Source organism: Puma concolor, chromosome B2, assembly GCF_028749965.1.
Source record: "Puma concolor isolate L17-30 chromosome B2, mPumCon1.1.hap2, whole genome shotgun sequence".
In the NCBI taxonomy this organism is placed as follows: domain Eukaryota; kingdom Metazoa; phylum Chordata; class Mammalia; order Carnivora; family Felidae; genus Puma; species Puma concolor.
The window spans coordinates 4631313-4649940 of record NC_141671.1 but is presented as its reverse complement, the minus strand read 5'-3'; the positions used below and the strand labels follow the sequence as shown (position 1 = coordinate 4649940).

General features: G+C 47.6%; 1 protein-coding gene and 1 long non-coding RNA gene across 13 annotated transcripts in view; one reads left to right on the top strand and one right to left on the bottom strand.

The window, feature by feature from the left end:
* LOC147580683 (uncharacterized) overlaps positions 1 to 4901 on the bottom strand; it is a 36320-nt gene extending 31419 nt beyond the window's left edge. The window contains exons 1-2 of the long non-coding RNA XR_015250968.1: positions 4686 to 4901; positions 3485 to 3748 (exon numbers count right to left, since the gene is read on the bottom strand). This is a non-coding gene — a long non-coding RNA (uncharacterized LOC147580683). The remainder of the gene's footprint in view (positions 1 to 3484; positions 3749 to 4685) is intronic.
* Positions 1 to 18628, top strand: part of CARMIL1 (capping protein regulator and myosin 1 linker 1) — a 311927-nt gene that overhangs the window by 111223 nt on the left and 182076 nt on the right. For all 12 annotated transcript variants that reach the window (XM_086706081.1, XM_086706084.1, XM_086706083.1 and 9 more), the window contains exons 3-5: positions 2344 to 2394; positions 7668 to 7727; positions 18224 to 18345. In XM_086706081.1, coding sequence (XP_086562207.1) covers positions 2344 to 2394; positions 7668 to 7727; positions 18224 to 18345 — 233 coding nt within the window. The remainder of the gene's footprint in view (positions 1 to 2343; positions 2395 to 7667; positions 7728 to 18223; positions 18346 to 18628) is intronic.

Sequence of the window (18628 nt, the reverse complement as noted above, 5' to 3'; positions counted from 1 at the left end):
GTGCTGACTGATCAGGAAGGGGCTGGTCAGGAGAGGGCAGGCAGGTCATGTGATGCCTTGGCTGCTTGTGGGAGACTTTAGTCCCCAAAGTACAACACTTACAGAAGGGTGGAAGGCCGGCCCGCACCTCATGCTCACATCAGTGGTTGGGATGCTTGTGGGAGACCAGTCTCTGAGACTTCTGAAGTAGATCCCCATAGGGGGCCTTGTCATTACCCACGTGTTCCTTGTTTCACCATGTCAAGGGTGCCTTGTCACCTTTATTCGTGTTCTGTGCAAGTTTCTCTGTGACTGTGTTACAGATGAACTATCCTTCCAGAATGCGGTGTTCCTTCCGTGGTTGGCGTCTGCTGTTGGGCAGTAGGCATGAATAAATTGCGGGCTCACAGATTAGCAGATTAGCATCTGGGAAGCCCCGGGAAGTGAGGGCGGAGTTGAGGCAGGGGCGGGTGCTGGAGGAGGAAGAGAGGGTGAGAAAGGGGGGAGGGGAGTGTGCTGGGGACAGTGGCAGCCACGGCCGAGTGAGGAGTGAGGGGAGGGGAGGGACGCAGACAGACTGAGAGCTGCACAGATGGGATCAGGGAGGCACCTAGAAGACAGACGCACGGACAGGCAGGCAGACCAGTAGGGACTGGCTCTTTTCCTCAGCACCTCCAACATCCCTCATCCTGTTGATGACGCTTTTACCTCTCTGCTTCCTTCCGGCTTTAAAGCTCTGTGGCTCATCCGTGTTTGCATGGGTGAGGACCACCTGGAAGTGGGTTCTGGAATTTCGAGAGTCCGCGTAAGGAATTAGCAGCCCGGTCTCTGGACCCAGAGCATGCTAGGTTCAAGTCTCAGCTTGGCCACCCGCTTGCTGGGTCACCCGGGCGAGTTCCATCATCTCTGTGCGTCTTAGTCTCCTCTTCTTAAAATGGGGGTGATAACGGTGTCCAGTCTAGCTCTTAGGGTGCTGAGAGGACTCAAGGAGATGGGGCCCACAAGCCTGTTAGAACAGCGTACCCGGCAGTATTGGCCGTGGTTGCTCCTGTGCTTCTGACGTGATCCTGGGTGTTGTGGGACCAACATCTGTTGGAAGGAACGTTCACAGAGCTTGATACATTTATCGAAATACTGAAAAGGCTGCACGTTGCTGTCTGGGGCTTGTGCCGTTGAGCTTCTTGCTCGTCTGAAAAGATTCTAGATTGGGGGTCCGGAGCTCCAGCTTCCATTTCCAGCTCTGGCGTGAACCCAGCAAAGACGAGTTTCTGTGGAACCTGCTCTCAGATTAGAAGCTGAGATGGTGGTACGCAGCGGGGTTTCAGGTCACTGACCAGGTGATGCTGAGTCCTTTCTGGCACGTGAGCTCTGTGATCTGGCCCTGTGCAGAGAATTTTGTGGGCCGAAGATTCTCGAAGAGACCGGGGATTGCTCCTACAAGACCCCCTGGAAGAGAGAAATGTGTGGGCTGTGTTGTAAATAATAAATTTAGCGATGAGGAAGTTGTTTGAGAAATGAAGAAGCCAGTCCTCCCATCAGAACTTAAGTACTGGAGACTCCTTTCTTCAGTGCAAAGGCCCTGGGGCCTGCCCAGACCTCCAAGCTGCCGAGTGGCACCATATTCCGACCTTGGCGGTTGTGGACTGGGATCCCTGCTCCGGGGATGAGTTCAAACCATTTCCAACCTCTTTGTATTCACAAGGGCTTCTGCTGGCTAAGAGCGGTCCTAGAAACATGTGGGGCCCTATGGACTGCATAGATGTTCTTAGTGGAGTATTGGAATCGAAACCTCCATAAGTGTTCTCTCGAGGACTGGGGGGAGGCCCAGCTGAGAAACACAGCTGGGGACACCTTGGAAGCATCCCCTGATATGTTGTCTGTGCACTGTGTGAATGTTCTCCGCTCGTGCACAGGGAGTGGAAGCGGGCAAATGTGGGTGGCGGTGGTGAGGAAGGTGTCAGAGAGCCCTAGGCTTCTTCATTCAGTCTGCTGCTGATATGGGGGGGGGGGGCGGGGAGCGGGGCTCACGAGTGTATGCAGGGTCTCTGTATCTTAACATCCCAGAGACCTGTGGCGCTCACTCAGCAGAAGTAATCTCTTGGTCCCTTGGGCTGTTGATTGGACTGCTCATCTTGAGATTTCGCAAGTGATTTGTTCAGTTTGGACCTTCACGCAGTGACTCTTGAGGAAAACTAGTTCTACGTGGCCAGGAGGCTGTCCTGATTCACCGATTCTTCTTACAGGCCAGGAACCCAGCCCCGTGGCCTCTCGAGGCTCCTGTGCCATTCTGTCCTGTGGGTAAAGCCCAAACCCATCAGTCCCACGTGGTGGTACTTATACTGATGCTGTCTTCCTATTCTGCAGGTGCTTACGTCATGCCGAGCCTTCCTCGTGACGGCACGAATCCCCACCAAGGTAAGTGGCGATGCATCTCCTCCAGCGCGCGCGCACACACACACACACACACACACTCCCTCTTCAGTGGACACAACTTAGGCAGTGTCCAGAGTGTTCTTAGCATACCCGTATTTCCCTTCCTTCTCCCCAGAAAGCACCCGAGCGTTGCGATGACAGTTTCTACTCCATCGTTTCCCCTCCTCTTGTGCGAAAGCATCCCGAGAAAAGTGGTAACACATTTTGTGCTCCGCAGCCCTGAGGCTTGTGGCTTCCGGTCAGTTTTTCTCTCTCCCGGGGCCCGGTTTACACTGCCCTCAAGTCCGGCTCTCACTTCCTTCGGTCCTGTGATGGCAGATTCTCCTAGGCTTTGACGTGTGGGAAGTGCCCGTCGTCACTAGTGCGTTCCCAGAAGCGTCGCCGCCTCCGCCCTTCTGCGTGCACTCCGGTGCCCCCTGCAAAGCAATGCGACACCACTTTGTTCTGTAAAGGATCCGTTTCATTTTGCCAGGACACCGTCCCGCTGTGTGCCCGTGCAGGCCTTCGGGTACCTGCTGCCCTCTTCCTTTATTTACTTTTGAGAGAGAGAAAGAGACCGAACATGAGTGGGAGAGGAGCAAAGAGAGAGGGAGACACAGAATCCGAAGCAGGCTCCAGGCTCCCAGCTGGCAGCACAGAGCCCGACATGGGGCTCGAGCTCGTGAACTGCGAGATCATGACCTGAGCTGAAGTCGGATGCTTAACCGGCTGAGCCACCCAGGCGCCCCTGCCCTTTTCCTTTCTGATTACACAGACGCTAAATTTCACGAAGTTTCCCTGAGGAATGAGACCACTGGTCCCCACCCCTTTTGGTAACATGAAGTGCGTCTGTATGTTTATAATGTGTTACAAATGAAACCAATTGTTATGTGCACAGTGTTGGACTGTTACCCATATGTTAAGACACCTGAAGGCAGGCCAGGCCGTAAGGAAGCGAATGAGCCGTTATCCCACTGGTGAAAAATTAATTGCAGAAGAAAATTTGATGAGCTTGAGAAATAGTCAAGTAGCCTGTTGAGTAGGAGGCCCCTGAGTAAAACGTTCACCGTTGTGATGCAGAAAAGTGTCTTACCTCCTGGGAGGTCACCTGACTCTCTTTTGCCGGCTGATCCCACAGTACCCCATCCTTGCTCTGCCCCGAGTGAAGGTCTGGTTCGTCCTGTGATGTCCCTCGTGCTTCACGTTGGCCGGACCGCGGTGGTCCGGACGTTGGTTCTGATGTCTGATATTGTCCGCATCACAAATACAGAAAAGCAGTTTTTCGTCCAAAGTGGTGTGTGTTCAGGACTCCCCCTTAGACAAGGCTGGTTTCTGGTGCCCCAGTAAGTGGCCTGGGCTGAGAAGGAAAACCTATGTCAGTGACATTAACTTTCTAGGGGAAATAATTACATTCAGAACAGTGCTGCATAATAGGTACTGGTTATGACATAGATCTCTTCTCTCTGGGGGCCGATCAGACATTTGTTTTCTTTTGTCTTTCTGTGAAATGTACCACATAAGCAGTCAAATGGACAGAATAGAAATGAATCACAAAGCAGGTACCTCAATGAAGAAATAAAACTTTGCTGTCACCCGAGATAGCCCCAGCTCTGCTTTCGGGGATGGGAGTTGGGTCATTGTCAGATTGGGGACAGACCCTCAGAGAAGCTGGGTTGAAGGATTGCCCCACGTGAACCAGGCAGATGAAGGGGTCTCCTGGTCAGTGTTTAGCGGTACGGAAGAGCACAGTGCTTTGGGGGGCAGGGCTGTGGGGGCTGTTTTGGGGTATAGGGGTTTGGGAGGGAGTGCTTTGGGAAGCAGGGGTGATAGGAGAAGTGCTATGGGGAGAGGGGTGTGGAGTGGAGTGCTTTGGGGAGTGGGGGTGGTTGGAGGAGGGCTTTGGGGAGCAGGGGTGTGGAGTGGAGTGCTTTGGGGAGCGGGGCATAAGGGCTGTGCTTTGGGGAGTGGGGGTAGTTGGAGGAGGGCTTTGGGGAGCAGGGTGTGGGGAGGAGGGCTTTGGGGGAGGGCTTTGGGGAGCCAGGCTGTTTAGGAGAGGGCTTTGGGGAGCAGAGGGGGAAGGCAACAGGTGGGAAAGGCGTGTGGGCGTGGCTTGAGCTGCTGCCCATGGAGTGGGGGGCGGTCTTACAGGACAGTTGCATGGTCACGTGATCACTTGTAAGTTTGCTTATTGGCTGTGGGAGGGACTTGCTCTGGGGCTGGGGGAGGTGGGTGGTGGAGGCTGCTGATACGATAGGCCATGCCAGCTCCTTCCTCCTGTCTACCCAGGGGCTAACCTGGGTGGTTCTGTCTCACACGCGTCCTGGCTCCTCCCGCCCGCTGCTAGGTGCCATTCCTCACACTGTTCGGGGTGGGCTGGGTGGGGTGGGCGAGGTGAGACACTGTTACGCTGTGAGGACCAGCTTGGAGACAGTGATCTGAGCCTTGTTGCGTCTCCCAGTACGTCCTAGACACGGCGTCCTCACTGTTAGGTGTCGCTGGTGGCACGCTTGCCGAATCCTGGATGCAGCTTGTGCTCACATACGGATTGGGGACCCTACAGTCTCTCCTTGTGGTTTCCGCCTTGTCCTCGCTCTTCGCGTGCCTCCGTGCCCTTGCAAATCCTTTTTCTTTGGCCGGGAGTCCCCGTTTGCCCCTTCTTTGCTTGACACCCTTGAAGTCATTCCTCCGGGCTTCGCTGAACCATCTCCATGCTTTCCTGGCTCCCTGACATGTAGCTTCTCCTGGTGACAGTCCTTTGGGGCCGGCGGGAACATCTCAATTGACGTCACTCGGCCGAGCTGATCAAAGCTGCCCCGGCCATCCCAGGTGGTGCCAACCGAGGCCAGCTGCACTTTATGGCTGCTGGCTTGTGAGAGAGTGCACCTGTTCACACCTGCTCCCTCCAGCTGGAGGAGACGCCAGGGTGCCAGGCTCCCACCGAGCCGAGATGGTTTGCTTCTAAACCTATTCTTGCTTAGGGTTACCATAGTAAGTTTATTTAATTAAAGATATTTCACATAGTAATGAAAAAGGCTGCAAAAGGAGAGAGCATCTGTGTATTGATAAAGGTGAATTATTAAAAAAAAATTAGGGTCTTGGTAAGGACTAGACAATGGTTAAAGGCTGGGGTGATGGGGAGCAGATAACAATTCAACAAATTTATGCCTTCAAATTGCTTTGCCAGTGTCTTCAAGTTCTCTCGCCATTTTTAAATTAAATTAAATTAAATTAAATTAAATTAAATTTATTTATTTTTAAATTATTTACTCTTTTATTTTGGAAGGGAGAGAAAGTGTGAGTCGGGGAGGGCAGAGAGAGAGGGAGAAAGAATCTGAAGCGGGCTCTGCACTGTCAGCACAGAGCCCGACGTGGGGCTCGAACCCATGAATCGTGAGCTCATGACCTCAGCCCAAGTTGGACGCTTAACTGACTGAGACTTGAAGTGGACGTTGGGTACCCTACATTTAAGGGTGTGGCCCCCAGAGGAAATGCCATTATAGCACCAGCCAGTGGGCTTTACCCCAAGAAGAAACTTGAACGTTGTATCGAAGGCTAGGAAATGAGACGATGTTTATAAGTTTTAATTTGAAATAACTGAAGGTAGGTGTGTGTACTTTTTAGAAAATCATTCCCTGCTTGAAATGACTTTTCAAAACCCAACCAAGTATTGATCCTGATAATTATAGGTAAGAAGACTTGTACTCGAATAGAACGTGTGTATGTACGTATTTTAGGGAGGGGAAGTGTAGGTGCACACGTGCAACAGAGAGAGAGAGGGAGAGAGAATCTTAAGCAGGCTCCATGCTGTCAGCACAGAGCCCAACTCAGGGCTCGATCTCACGAACCGCGAGATCATGACCTGAGCCGAAATTGACTTGGATGCTCAACTGACTGAGCCACCCAGGTGCCCTCTGAATAGAATGTTTAAAATGTGCCTCCAATGCCACATTTGACTCTTGGAGGACAAGAGAAATGTCTCGTTCCTCTTTCCAGTTCCAATCCTGGCACATAGCAGGTCTTCCATTCACGTCTGTTGGTTGACTGAGTGAATAATGAAAGAATAACTTTTCTACCTCTGGTCCTCAACACTGTACATCAAGAGATTTAACGGGAGATTCAGGGGTTCTGTGTTCTCAGGTTCATCCTGCCAGATGCAATAAGGTACAGTACGGCACCAGGGGGCAGAACTCAGGGTCTTGTGGGCTTGATTATGGGTGGATGCTTCCCCCCTGGCATTTCTGGTTTTAAGGGGAAGAGGTCAAGCAAACGGATCTAATGCAGTCCTGTCATCGGGTGCCGTGCGACTGCTGTAGTCAGATGGAAGGCTGCAAAACGGGGGGAGAGATTTTTCCTGTTGTCCAGGAAAAATAGGAAAAATGTGGGACTGGAGATATATTGAAGAAAAAAGAAATGCTGATTACAGGAGAAGAGAGAAAGGGTCACCTGTTACTTGGGAAGGAAATAAATCATTGTTTATCTGCACACAGAGAGACGTAGATTTTGACTCAACTCTGTGTTTCATTGAACCATGGTTTAAAATTCCTACATACTGTGTTTTTTAAGTCCGTTCAAAATATGAATTTCTATGAGAGACGGTAGACGGAGTATAACCCAGAGGGGAAAGGGTTTAGAAGGAAAAGAAAACCAACATCGTCTTTATCTCGATGGGACTTTGGGAAGCAAAATTTTGAACTAGGAGAAAAGTGTATGTGTAGATGGCTCGCTTTATATGTTCATTTCTCAGTGAAGAAATGCTGGAGTGCAAGTGTGAGAACTTCCCCTTGACTTTGTCCCTGGATGAAATTTAAAGTCAGACTTGGACCTTCCTTTCAGCCTTTCAGTAAAGTGACCATTACTTATTCTGAATTAGGATAAATCAAGGTCATATCTTTTTTTGTTTGGTTTTTTTAAGTTTATTTATTTTGAGAGAGTGAGAGAGAAAAAGACCATGAGTGAGGGAAGGTGGGGATAGAAAGAGAGAGAAAGAATCCCAAGCAGGCTTTGCGCTGTCAGCACAGAGCCCAACGTGGGGCTTGATCCCATGAGCTGTGAGATCATGACCTGAGCTGAAACCGAGAGTCGGACGCTTCGCTCATTGAGCCACCCAGGTGCCCCAAGGTCATGTCTTAATTCATAAATGGAGATCTGAAACCAGCCTGCCTTCACAAGATGTCCAGTGCCTTGTTTTGTTCTTGGACTTTCTAATTGGAGCATTTTTACTTTGAATTATAGGTTTTGCACCCCTCATTCATTACGGGTCTTTATTTCAATTGCAGCTCGAGTTAACCTTCAGCTACTTGGAGATTCATGGTGTCAGCTGCGGCAGGCCTGCTCAGGTGAGTGCCACAACGGCTCCCTGCTCGCCGTGACTGCACGGCGGTGACCTGTCTCGAGTTCCCGAAACCGGGAACCCCTGGTTTTGGTTCCAGTGTTGAGATTCTCTTGAGATGATGTAGAAAAACAAGACGGGGGAAAATGGAAGTTTCTGAACGAGAGATCGCACAGGGGGCCGTGTGGGGAGGGTCTGGGATTTTGTTCTGGTAAAGAAAACGCTTTCTCTGTAACTCGGTCTGAGAAGAACTAATTAGCTTTTATGTGAGCTGATGGTGGAAATGTCAGAGTACTGTTCTTAGAGATTCTGTACGACACGGTTTAGTGTTAAAATCCCACAGCTCTTATATGGCACTGTCTGAGGTCTTTCTGGGAATATAGCGATCTAGGAATTCATGGGGTCCTAATAAAATGTAGATTTTTAAAACCAGCTTTGTCGCGCTATAATGAGTAATAAGCAGGGAACTGAAGTGTACGATTTGGTAAGTTCTGACGTATGTGTACCCAGGAACCCGTTAACCACAATCAAGACAGCTGACTTAGTCTTCACCCCATGGGCTCCTCGTACCCTCCCCCCGTAAACACTCACTCCTGCCCCCCGCCCCCCACCTGTCTGCGGTCGCCTGCCCCTTGCCGCCGGAGAAGAGTTCGCATTTTCTAACACTTTGTCTGAATGGCATCCTAGTGTGTGTACTCTTCATTGACCACCTTCTCTCTGCCTGTATAATTATTTGGGGATGGATTATACTTTGTTGCGTGTCTCTGTACTTCCTTTGTATTGTTGCAGCGTGTTCCATTGTGTGGCTGTATTGCAGCCCTGTCCCCGTTCTCCCGGTGATGGACAGTTGGGTTGTTGACGTCGTTGGCCAAGTCAAGCTGCCACGAACCCCTATGCGTACAGCTCTGATTGGGCGTAGGCTTTTCCTTTCCCCCGGGTGGGTACTTAGGAACGGGGCAGCCAAACTGGAGGCTGGGTGCCTGTTTCCCTTTCTAAGAAGCTGCTGAACTGTTTCCCAAGGTGGCTGCACCATTTGACAGTGTCACCGACAGAGCGCGGGGCTTCCAGCCCCTCCACCCCCTCCTGGCCCTGGCACGGCCCGTGTGTTTCATTTTCACCATTCCGGAAAGTACGTGGTGCTTTCCGATCGTAGTTTTAACTTACGTTTTTCTAACGCCTACAGATACTGAACATCTTTTGATCTGTCCGTTTGCCCATCATCTGTCTCCCTGTCCCAGTGTCCGTTTAAATGTTTGGCCATCTTTTAGAATTGAGTTGTTTGTTTTCTGATGAAGATTCCTTTTCTGCATTCTGAATACACATCCCTTATCAGATACCTGATTTATACATATTTTTTCTTAGTCTGAGCCCTGGCGTTTCCTTTTCTCTGCAGTACTTTTCAAAGGGCACAAGTTTTAAATTTTGACGACGCCCAATTTGCCAGTATTCTCTTTTATGGATTGTGCTGGTGTCGTTGAATAAGTCTTTGCTCAAACCGAGGTCACAGAATGTTCCATGTTTTTTGGAAGTGTTATAGCTTTATGTTATACATTTAGGTCTATGGTCTACTTTGAGATGGTTTCTGTATATAAAGCAACATATAGACCGACCTTTATTTCTTTTTCTTTCTTTCTTGCTTTCTTGCTTTCTTTTTCTTTTTTTCTCTTTCTTTCTTTCCTTTCTTTTCTTTCTTTCATTCTTGCTTTCTTTCTCTTTTTTCTTTCTTTTTCTCTTTCTGTCTGTCTTTCTTCTTTTCTTTCTTTCCTTCTTGCTTTCTTTCTCTTTTTTTCTTTCTTTTTCTCTTTCTTTCTTTCTGTCTGTCTTTCTTTCCTTTCTTCTTTTCTTTCCTTCTTGCTTTCTTTCTCTTTTTTCTCTTTTTCTTTCTTTCTTTCTTTCTTTCTTTCTTTCTTTCTTTCATTCTTGCTTTCTTTCTCTTTTTTCTTTCTTTTTCTCTTTCTGTCTGTCTGTCTTTCTTTCCTTTCTTCTTTTCTTTCTTTCCTTCTTGCTTTCTTTCTCTTTTTTTCTTTCTTTCTTTTTCTCTTTCTTTCTTTCTGTCTTTCCTTTCTTTCCTTCTTGCTTTCTCTTTTTTTCTTTCTTTCTTTCTTTCTTTCTTTCCTTCTTTTCTTTCTTTCCTTCTTGCTTTCTTTCTCTTTTTTTCTTTCTTTTTCTCTTTCTTTCTTTCTTTCTTTCCTTCTTTTCTTTCTTTCCTTCTTGCTTTCTTTCTCTTTTTTCTTTTTCTCTTTCTTTCTTTCTTTCTTTCCTTCTTTTCTTTCTTTCCTTCTTGCTTTCTTTCTTTTTTTCTTTCTTTCTTTTTCTCTTTCTTTCTTTGTCTTTCTTTTCTTTCTTTCCTTCTTGCTTTCTTTTTCTTTTTTCTCTTTCTTTCCTTCTTGCTTTTTCTTTTTCTTTCTTTCTTTCTTTCCTTTCTTTTCTTTCTTTCCTTCTTGCTTTCTTTCTCTTTTTTTCTTTCTTTTTCTCTCTCTTTCTTTCTGTCTGTCTTTCTTCTTTTCTTTCTTTCCTTCTTGCTTTCTTTCTTTTTTTCTTTCTTTTTCTCTTTCTTTCTTTCCTTTCTTCTTTTCTTTCTTTCCTTCTTGCTTTATTTTTTTCTCTTTCTTTCTTTCTTTCCTTTCTTCTTTTCTTTCTTTCCTTCTTTTCTTTCTTTCCTTCTTGCTTTCTTTCTCTTTTTTTCTCTTTCTCTTTCTTTCTTTCTTTCTTTCTTTCTTTCTTTCTTTCTTTCTTTCTTTCTTTCTCCTTCATTCCTTCTTTCTTTCCTTCCTCCCTTCCTCCCTTCCTTCCTTCCTTCCTTCTTTCCTTTCTTTCATCCTACCTGTAGGATATTTGCTTGTTTGAAAGACCGTTATTTCTGCACTGAACTGGCTTTCACTTTTGTTGTTCATGTAAGTGTTGGTCTGTTTCTGGACTCTGAATCCCTCCCCTCTGGTCTGTTGGTCTGTCTTTGTGCCACTGCCACACGGTCTTGATTACTATAGCTCTATAGTAAGACTCACTCAGAGGGTGTCAGTCCTCCAAGTTATCAAAGTTGTGTAGTGATTCTGGGTCCTTTGCAATTCCCTGTGAATTTGAGACTCAGCTCACTTTCTACAGAAAAGGCTGCTGAGATGTTGATTGATATTATAATCAAGTTTGGGAGAATTGACATCTTAACAGTACGGAGTCCCTGACCCAAGAAAACTATGTATTTCTACACGTATTTATGTCATCTTTAATTTCCATCAACAGTGTTTTACATAGATTTCAGTGTTACAGGTCTTACACATCTTTTGTCAGATTTATTCGCAAGTATTTTGTATTTTTTGATGCTATTATAAATAGTATTGTTTTAAATTCTGGTTCCTTGGGGCGCCTGGGTGGCTCAGTCGGTTGGGCGGCCGACTTCGGCTCAGGTCACGATCTCGCGGTCCGTGAGTTCGAGTCCCGCGTCGGGCTCTGGGCTGATGGCTCAGAGCCTGGAGCCTGCTTCCGATTCTGTGTCTCCCTCTCTCTCTGCCCCTCCCCCGTTCATGCTCTGTCTCTCTCTGTCTCAAAAATAAATAAACGTTAAAAAAAAAATTCTGGTTCCTAATTGCTTCTTGCCAGTGTATAGACATACCACGATCTTATATCCTGCCACCTTTTTGCACTCACCTGTTGGCTCTAGTAGCTTTGGGTTTTTTTTTAGTAGGCTCTATGCCCAGCACAGAGCCCAGTGTGGGGCTTTGGACTCACGTCCCTGAGATCAAGACCTGAGCTGAGATCAAGAGTCGGATGCTTAACCGACTGAGCCACCCAGGCACCTCCATTCTAGTAGCTCTTAAAAATGGGTTTGATCATTTTCCCCATAGATGATGGTGTTGTTTGAGAATAAAGACAATTTCGCATCTTCCTCTTGCAGTATCGATGCCTTTTCTTTCTTTTTCTTGCCTTACTGCTGTTGGGAGGCCTTCCTTGTGGGTCTCTTGCGCTCCTGCCCGTCTCGCTGGGTATGCCGGGGATTCGTTGCTGTGACTTGCTCTCCACCCGGGCTGCTTCTCAGGACTGTGTCCCCTGCAAGCACCCGTGTGACGTGGTGGCATGTTTCCCTTATGGACAAACAGCAGGCTCGCTTACTGTTCACTCTGAGAAGCGTAGGTTACCCAAGTTCAGAGGTTCCTTCCCTGTAAGCATCGCTGTGTGTGTGTGCGGGCATCTCCCTGAGCCCTATGTGTCACCCTGTGGGGCTTTGGGGTCAGGGAGAATCTGTGCGCACGTGGGACTCACGCCATGTGCTATGCCTTGAATAAGAAAGTCGCTTCTGTCTCACCCAGAGGTTTCCTGTCTCCTGCTGACGTTCACCAAATAGCAGCAGGCTAACTTACTGGGTTCCAGGCGGAGTAAAATAAAATCTCGGCCCCTGCTAACCCTCGGGGTATCTGGCCCCGCTGATACCTCCAGATCAGTGCTGAGCACAAGTGCTGGGATCAGACATCCTTGTTCTCTTCCCAACCTTGGAGGGAAAGCGTCCTTCTTCCACTAAGTGTGATGTTAGCTGTAGGTTTTTCATAGATGCCCTTTTTCTGGTTGAGAAGTTTCTCTTCTGTTCCAAGGTGGCTGAGACTTTCTTTTTCCTTTTTTTTTTCAAGTTTTTTTTTTAATGTTTATTTACTTTTGAGAGAGAGACAGACGCAGAGTGTGTGGGGGAGGGACAGAGAGAGGGAGACACAGAATCAGAAGCAGACTCCAGGCTCCGAGCTGTCAGCACAGAGCCCGACGTGGGGCTCGAACCCACGAGATCATGACTCCGGCTGAAGTCAGATGGCTTAACCGAGCCACCCAGGTGACCCCGAGGTGGCCGAGGGTTTTTATCAGAAATTAGTCTTGTGTTTTGTCAAAAAAATGTTTTTCTTCTCTATGATTGTGTTTTCCTTTTTCTTTTTAGTTTGTTTATGTGGTGAATTATATTGATTGATTTTCCAGATATTCATTCAACCTTTCATTCCTGGGATTAACCCTACTTGGTTATGGTGTATTATCCATTTTGTATTTTGATGGGTTCTATTTATTAAAATTTTGCAAGGAATCTTTGCATCTATGTTAATGACAGTGACTGTAGTTTTCTCTTTTTAAAACCAAGTTTTTGTCTGCTTTCTGATCATGGACTCAGAACTAGTCCCTTCTTTTTGGACTTTTAGAAAAATCGAGAATAACCAACTCTTTAAATGTTTGGCTGAAAGTACTAGTGATGTTATCCGAACCTGGAGTTTTTTCCTTGGGGAAGTTTTTTTAACTACAAATTCTGTTTCTTTAATAGATACAGATGCATTCATATGTTTCTTCTTAAGGGAGCTGTGGTGGTTTGACTCTTCTAAGAAATGTATCCATTTCATCTCCGTTGTCTGTTCGGAGTATCCCCTTGTTATGCTGTCAGTATCCGTGGGATATCGTGGAATATCGTTCCTGTTGACCGTTTGATTCTCCTCCCTCCCTTCTGACCCCTGGCTCCCTGGCTAGAGGTTTATCAATTCTATAGATCTTCTCAAAGAACTTGCTTTTGGTTTTGTTGATTTTCTCTATTGAGTTTGTTTCCTGTTTCATCGATGCCTACTCTGATCTTTATTGTTTCCTTCATTCTACTTTTTGCTTTAGTTTTTAAAACTATAAAGAAAATGCATGCGTGTTTGTGTGCGCCCACGCATGTGTGTGTAGTTATTGACAACAACTCCTAGAAAAAATGGTCAGAATTGTCACTTTACGTTGATCGAGATTACATACAAATCCTTGGAACTTTTCCATGGTTCATCTGAGAGCAGCGTGTTATCCTGTGTGTTTAGCATTCTCTAGAAACTGGAGTTGGGAAGAAGAATTACAGCACCATATGTTTGCCCAAATGGCAGCCATATGCAGGAGTGAATGATTGCTCACGAATGATGACATAAGCAGGGCCTTCCTGACGGTCCTAATTCAGGGATGTTTATGTTTATGGTGTCGGGGTTCTGATGGGAGCAGAAGGGCATTAACTGAAATGTTAATGCCAAGGTCATATTCAGAGTATGATGTGACTGTGGGACTTAATTATGAGAAAGGATGTGGATACAGCAAGGCCGATTTCCCTGTGCAGCTGCCAGCACTGGTCTGGCCTGGGGACACAGGAAGTCGCTTCCCTCCAGTGTGTCTGGCATTCAAAGAGGCACGGAGTAGACAGTGGTCACCTCGGGCCCGTGGAGCCGTTGTCACTGCGAGTGCCAGCGGAGGAGCCCTGCCGCCTAGCTCCCGTTCCGTGTGGGCCTTGCAGACGACGGCATAGCGGAACCAAGGGGCTCATGATGCTTGCCGGTCCTCAGAATCTCAGCTTTCGGAAATTTCTGTAGTTCTGTTGAGACGTAAATACTGATGCCTCCAGCATTACCTCTCTCCCTGTCACACTCCTCTGTGTACATATGCATGCACACACATGCACACACGCACACGTATCCATGTGCACGCACATGTGCCCACATGTATACTCACACGCGCACATGTGTACTCACACACTTGTGCATGCACACACGTGTGCACACGCTTATGCAGTGCACCCGCACACACTTATGCACGTATACACATATGCACACACTTAACGTACACATGCACACATACACGTGCATTCACACACTTATGCACACACTTATGCACACATGTGCACACACTTGTGCACACACATGCACACACGTATACACACATGCACACACTTATGCACACATGCACACGCTTATGCACACGCTTATGCACACACATGCACACACTTATGCACACTTATGCACACACACGCGCACACACACACACGACTATTGGGACTCAGGGTATCAGGGGTGGACATTTGATTGCCTTGTGTTGCAGAGGATGAAAGATGTACCCTGTGTCACCTCAGGAACCTCAACGTCTGGTTTCTCTAGTGCTCTGTAATGTAAAACCGTAGGTTTTACAACTGGATGTGGCACTCACACCGTACCCTGGGTTAGGATGAGCTTTTCTTTTTTCTCTTTTTTTTTTCCATTCTTTTTAACGTTCTTTGGGATTGGTTAACTTTTTAAAAACATTTTTTTTTTTAACGTTTATTTATTTTTGAGACAGAGAGAGACAGAGCATGAACAGGGGAGGGGCAGAGAGAGAGAGGGAGACACAGAATCGGAAGCAGGCTCCAGGCTCTGAGCCATCAGCCCAGAGCCCGACGCGGGGCTCGAACTCACGGACCGCGAGATGGTGACCCAGGCCGAAGTTGGACGCTTAACCGGCTGAGCCACCCAGGCGCCCCGGGATTGGTTAGCTTTTTATCATTATTTAGTTATAGTTTGTCAATTCAGATTAAATGCCCGGACGTTCACATTTCATCGTGTGTGAGTGAGGCAGAGCGCATGTTACAGGGGGAGTGCGTGTTACTGGGGGACTGAAATGTGACATTTGCTGTTCTCTTCCTGGTCTTTGTGAAAATATGAGACTTTTATCCCGTTTTCCCCATCTCGTTGCCAGAGCACTTTCTCTGTGTTTAAGTTTTGTTGAAATTCTGTTTTCTGTTCGTGGTCAATACATTGAGAACCGCAGTTAGGTAGCTTCATAGGTATGGAATTTGGGGACTAGTTGTTGTATGACTGAAACACTTAGGATTTTTTAAAAATTGTAAAGTTAATTGTTTGCTGTGTCATAGGATGATTTTGGCAAACCACTCATGGCTGTTTCTGTTAGAAGAACGAAGAACTCTTCACAGATGCGTTGGCTGGCTTTTATGAAAAAGTGCTTGAGGTCGGGGCATCTGGGTGGCACAGTCAGTTAAGCTTCTGGCTCTGGCTCAGGTCATGATCTCGCAATTCATGAGTTCGAGCCCCGTATCAGGCTCTGTGCTGCCAGCGTGGAGCCTGCTTCAGATCCTCTGTGCCCCCCTCTCTCTCTGCCCCTCCCCTGTGCGCTCTCTCTCTCTCTCTCTCCCCCCCACTCCCTCCCTCCCTCAAAAAAAAAAAAGTGCTTCAGATTTATCCAGGTTGTTCTACTTAAAAAAGGAGGTGGGTGGGGTTGGAAACTTCTCCCAAGTAAGATACTAGCAGTTACATCATTATCTTAAACATGCATTGGAGGTCGTGGATTATGTCCTCCTGGGTATCTAAGCCAGAACTGTTTCAAAGGCTTGATTTTTTTTTTCCGCAGCCGAAATCAGAGGGACAGAGGTATTTGAAAGGGAGTCCTTTGTCCTGGTGAAACGATTGGCTGTGTTAGCATCACCTCTGTCCCTCTGTGTCAGTCTTTATATGATCCAAAGGTGGCGACCTATTACGCAGGGCCGTGCACAGCTTTTATATCGGGGTGGATGTGAAGGCCTCCTTTCTTCCCCTCCAGACCTGTCACCTTCTTTTCTTCCCTGTCATTCCGTTCAGTCCCGTGCAATTAAGGATGATTAGGCGTTAAGAGTAAGCGGAGTTAGAAGACGCTAATTCCTGATTGCTCACCCCCGAACTGTGCACTGAATGGCTGCACTAGATGGGGAGAAAGCAGAAACACCTTGTCGTGGAAAATCTCATTACCCACGGTGGTGGGGTGTTGGGGGTGGGCTGCAGAGCGTGGACCCCGTGGCTGCGTCCCAGGGTGTCTGGCTTTGTAAACCACGGGTACGCACAGATACGTGCACGTGGGACATCTGAGCCTAACTGCACAAAGCAGTTTGCTTCAGATGCTTCCTTGAGGTATCCTGGGGCTGAACAATAAGTACCCGGCGGGGACAGCAAAGCTGGCCGCCCTTTTGGGGAGAAATCTTCCTTGGGTCGCCTTCTAGAAGACCGATGCATGAAAATTAGGATAAAAAAGGTTGGTTTGTTTTTTTATGTGGGGAGCCAACTCACTGCCACGGAGGCGGTACGTATTGACAGATTCCTCTGGGGTGCTTGTGGAAAAGTGACATTTGAAGGTCTCAGGTCACTTAAGTCTTTCTCTTTGATCTCAGCATTTGGACACACAAATTGCACTACTTTTCCTTTATTTTTTTAAAAGCTTATTTGTTTGGGATGCCTGGGTGGCTCAGTTGGTTAAGCGTCTGACTCCTGGTTTCGGCTCAGGTCACGATCTTACGGTTCATGGGTTCGAGCTCCGCATCGGGCTCTGTGCGAGAGCGCAGAGGCTGCTTGGGATTATCTCTCTCTCTCTCTGTCCCTCCCCCACTGATGCTCTCTTTCTCTCGCTCCAAACGCGGGGCTCGATCTCACCTTGACCTGAGCCGAAATCAATAGTTGGACGCTCAACCGGCTGAGTCATCCATGTGTCCTCACATGATTACTTTTAATTTAGCTAATTTTAGGACAGCCCCAAACAAATCTGAAAACTGCTTTGTTAATCTCATGGGCTAATTGCATATTAAGTGTAGTGTTCCCTCATCATATTTTTGCACAAGGTAAGTACCAGCAGGAAGTAAATATGTGAGGATATTTTGATCCAGAGGGATTGCGTTTAACATGAATGTTTTTTTGAGATCCAAGATAATGGTATTCTTAAAAAAGTGATTGAAGTTGATTCTTTTTATCTGAAATATGTCCATAAACAACCTGTTGCCCTTTGTGACCTGCCCATGTTTTCAGGTTGATTTATATTTATTTACCTAGCTGTACGACCTCAGCGTCAACATTTTTGGTGTAAGCTTTGGACATCTCCCAGCAGTTCACTGGAATGATTCTTTGCCTCACCCCGAACATGATTACCTTGTTCCCATCACATAATCCTTTCCAACATTCTCTCTTCTTAGAAAAGTTGAAATGTTTGGGATGCCTGGGTGGCTCAGTCGGTTAAGCGTCCGACTTCGGCTCAGGTCATGATCTCACAGTTTGTGGGTTTGAGCCCCGCGTCGGGCTCCGTGCTGATGGCTCAGAGCCTGGAGCCTGTTTTGGATTCTGTGTCTCCCTCTCTCTGCCCCTTCCCTGCTCCTGCTGTGTCTCTCCCTGTCTCTCAAAAATAAGTAAATGTTAAAAAAAATTAAAAAACAAAAAAAAAGTTGAAATGTTCCCAAGCGTTTGATTTTTCTTTTGCTACCAGGCAAAAGGTTTTAGCATTTCATTTAAACATCTCGTAAGGGGTCTGATTTTAAAAAATGTATAAAAGGAAAAAGAGGTAACGATCAGCTTGCCCTCACCTGCTCACTGGCGGAGGCATACTTCTTTATACTGGGCGGTAGGGATGGAGCAGACTTTGGAAGGCTGCGTCTCAAGACGAAACCAAAACTTAGGAGAAGTTGTGTGCGAGTGCGAATGGCCCGTCTCCCTCGCGTGTGTGCGTGTGGGGCGGGGGTCTGTTTGCATCTGTAGTTTTGCCTTTAGAAACACGTGCTTCAGTTTCTGGATGTTTCTGGACCTTTCCACCGTCTACCCAGGCACTTCCTTGGGTCTTCACTGAGGGTGTTATTTTAGGGAAGCGCTTCCGAAGAGGCTGGTACATGTCGGTGGGAATACGCGGTTTATCTGGTTTAAAGCTACAGACTCACGGCCTGGGACCCGGTGTTAAGCAGCGTCCGCCCGCTTCTTGCAGATGGTCGTGGAGACTGACAAGCACAGCATCTCCATGAGGATGGCATCGCCCGACGACGTGAGCGAAGTGTTGGCTCACATCGGCACCTGCCTGCGGAGGATATTTCCTGGCCTCTCTCCAGTGTGAGTTCCCCGGGGGCGGGAGGGGTGGGGTGGAGGGTGGGGGGAAAGTGAGGACCTCCTGTCTGATCCGGGAAAGACAGCGGGGCTCCCTGTCGCCCCTGCCCTCGGGGCCTCCCCTCAGCCTCCCTCTTCTCTTCGCCGTTAAATGGCGGACATGACGCTAACTCAAGCCGCTGTGTTTTGTGTCTGAGGTTCTCCAAGGTTTCCTACTTTCAAGAGCTTGGGTGACAGAGGGTGTGGCTACCCTTTAACCTCTGCTCCTGAGGCTAAAGCAGAAACCTGT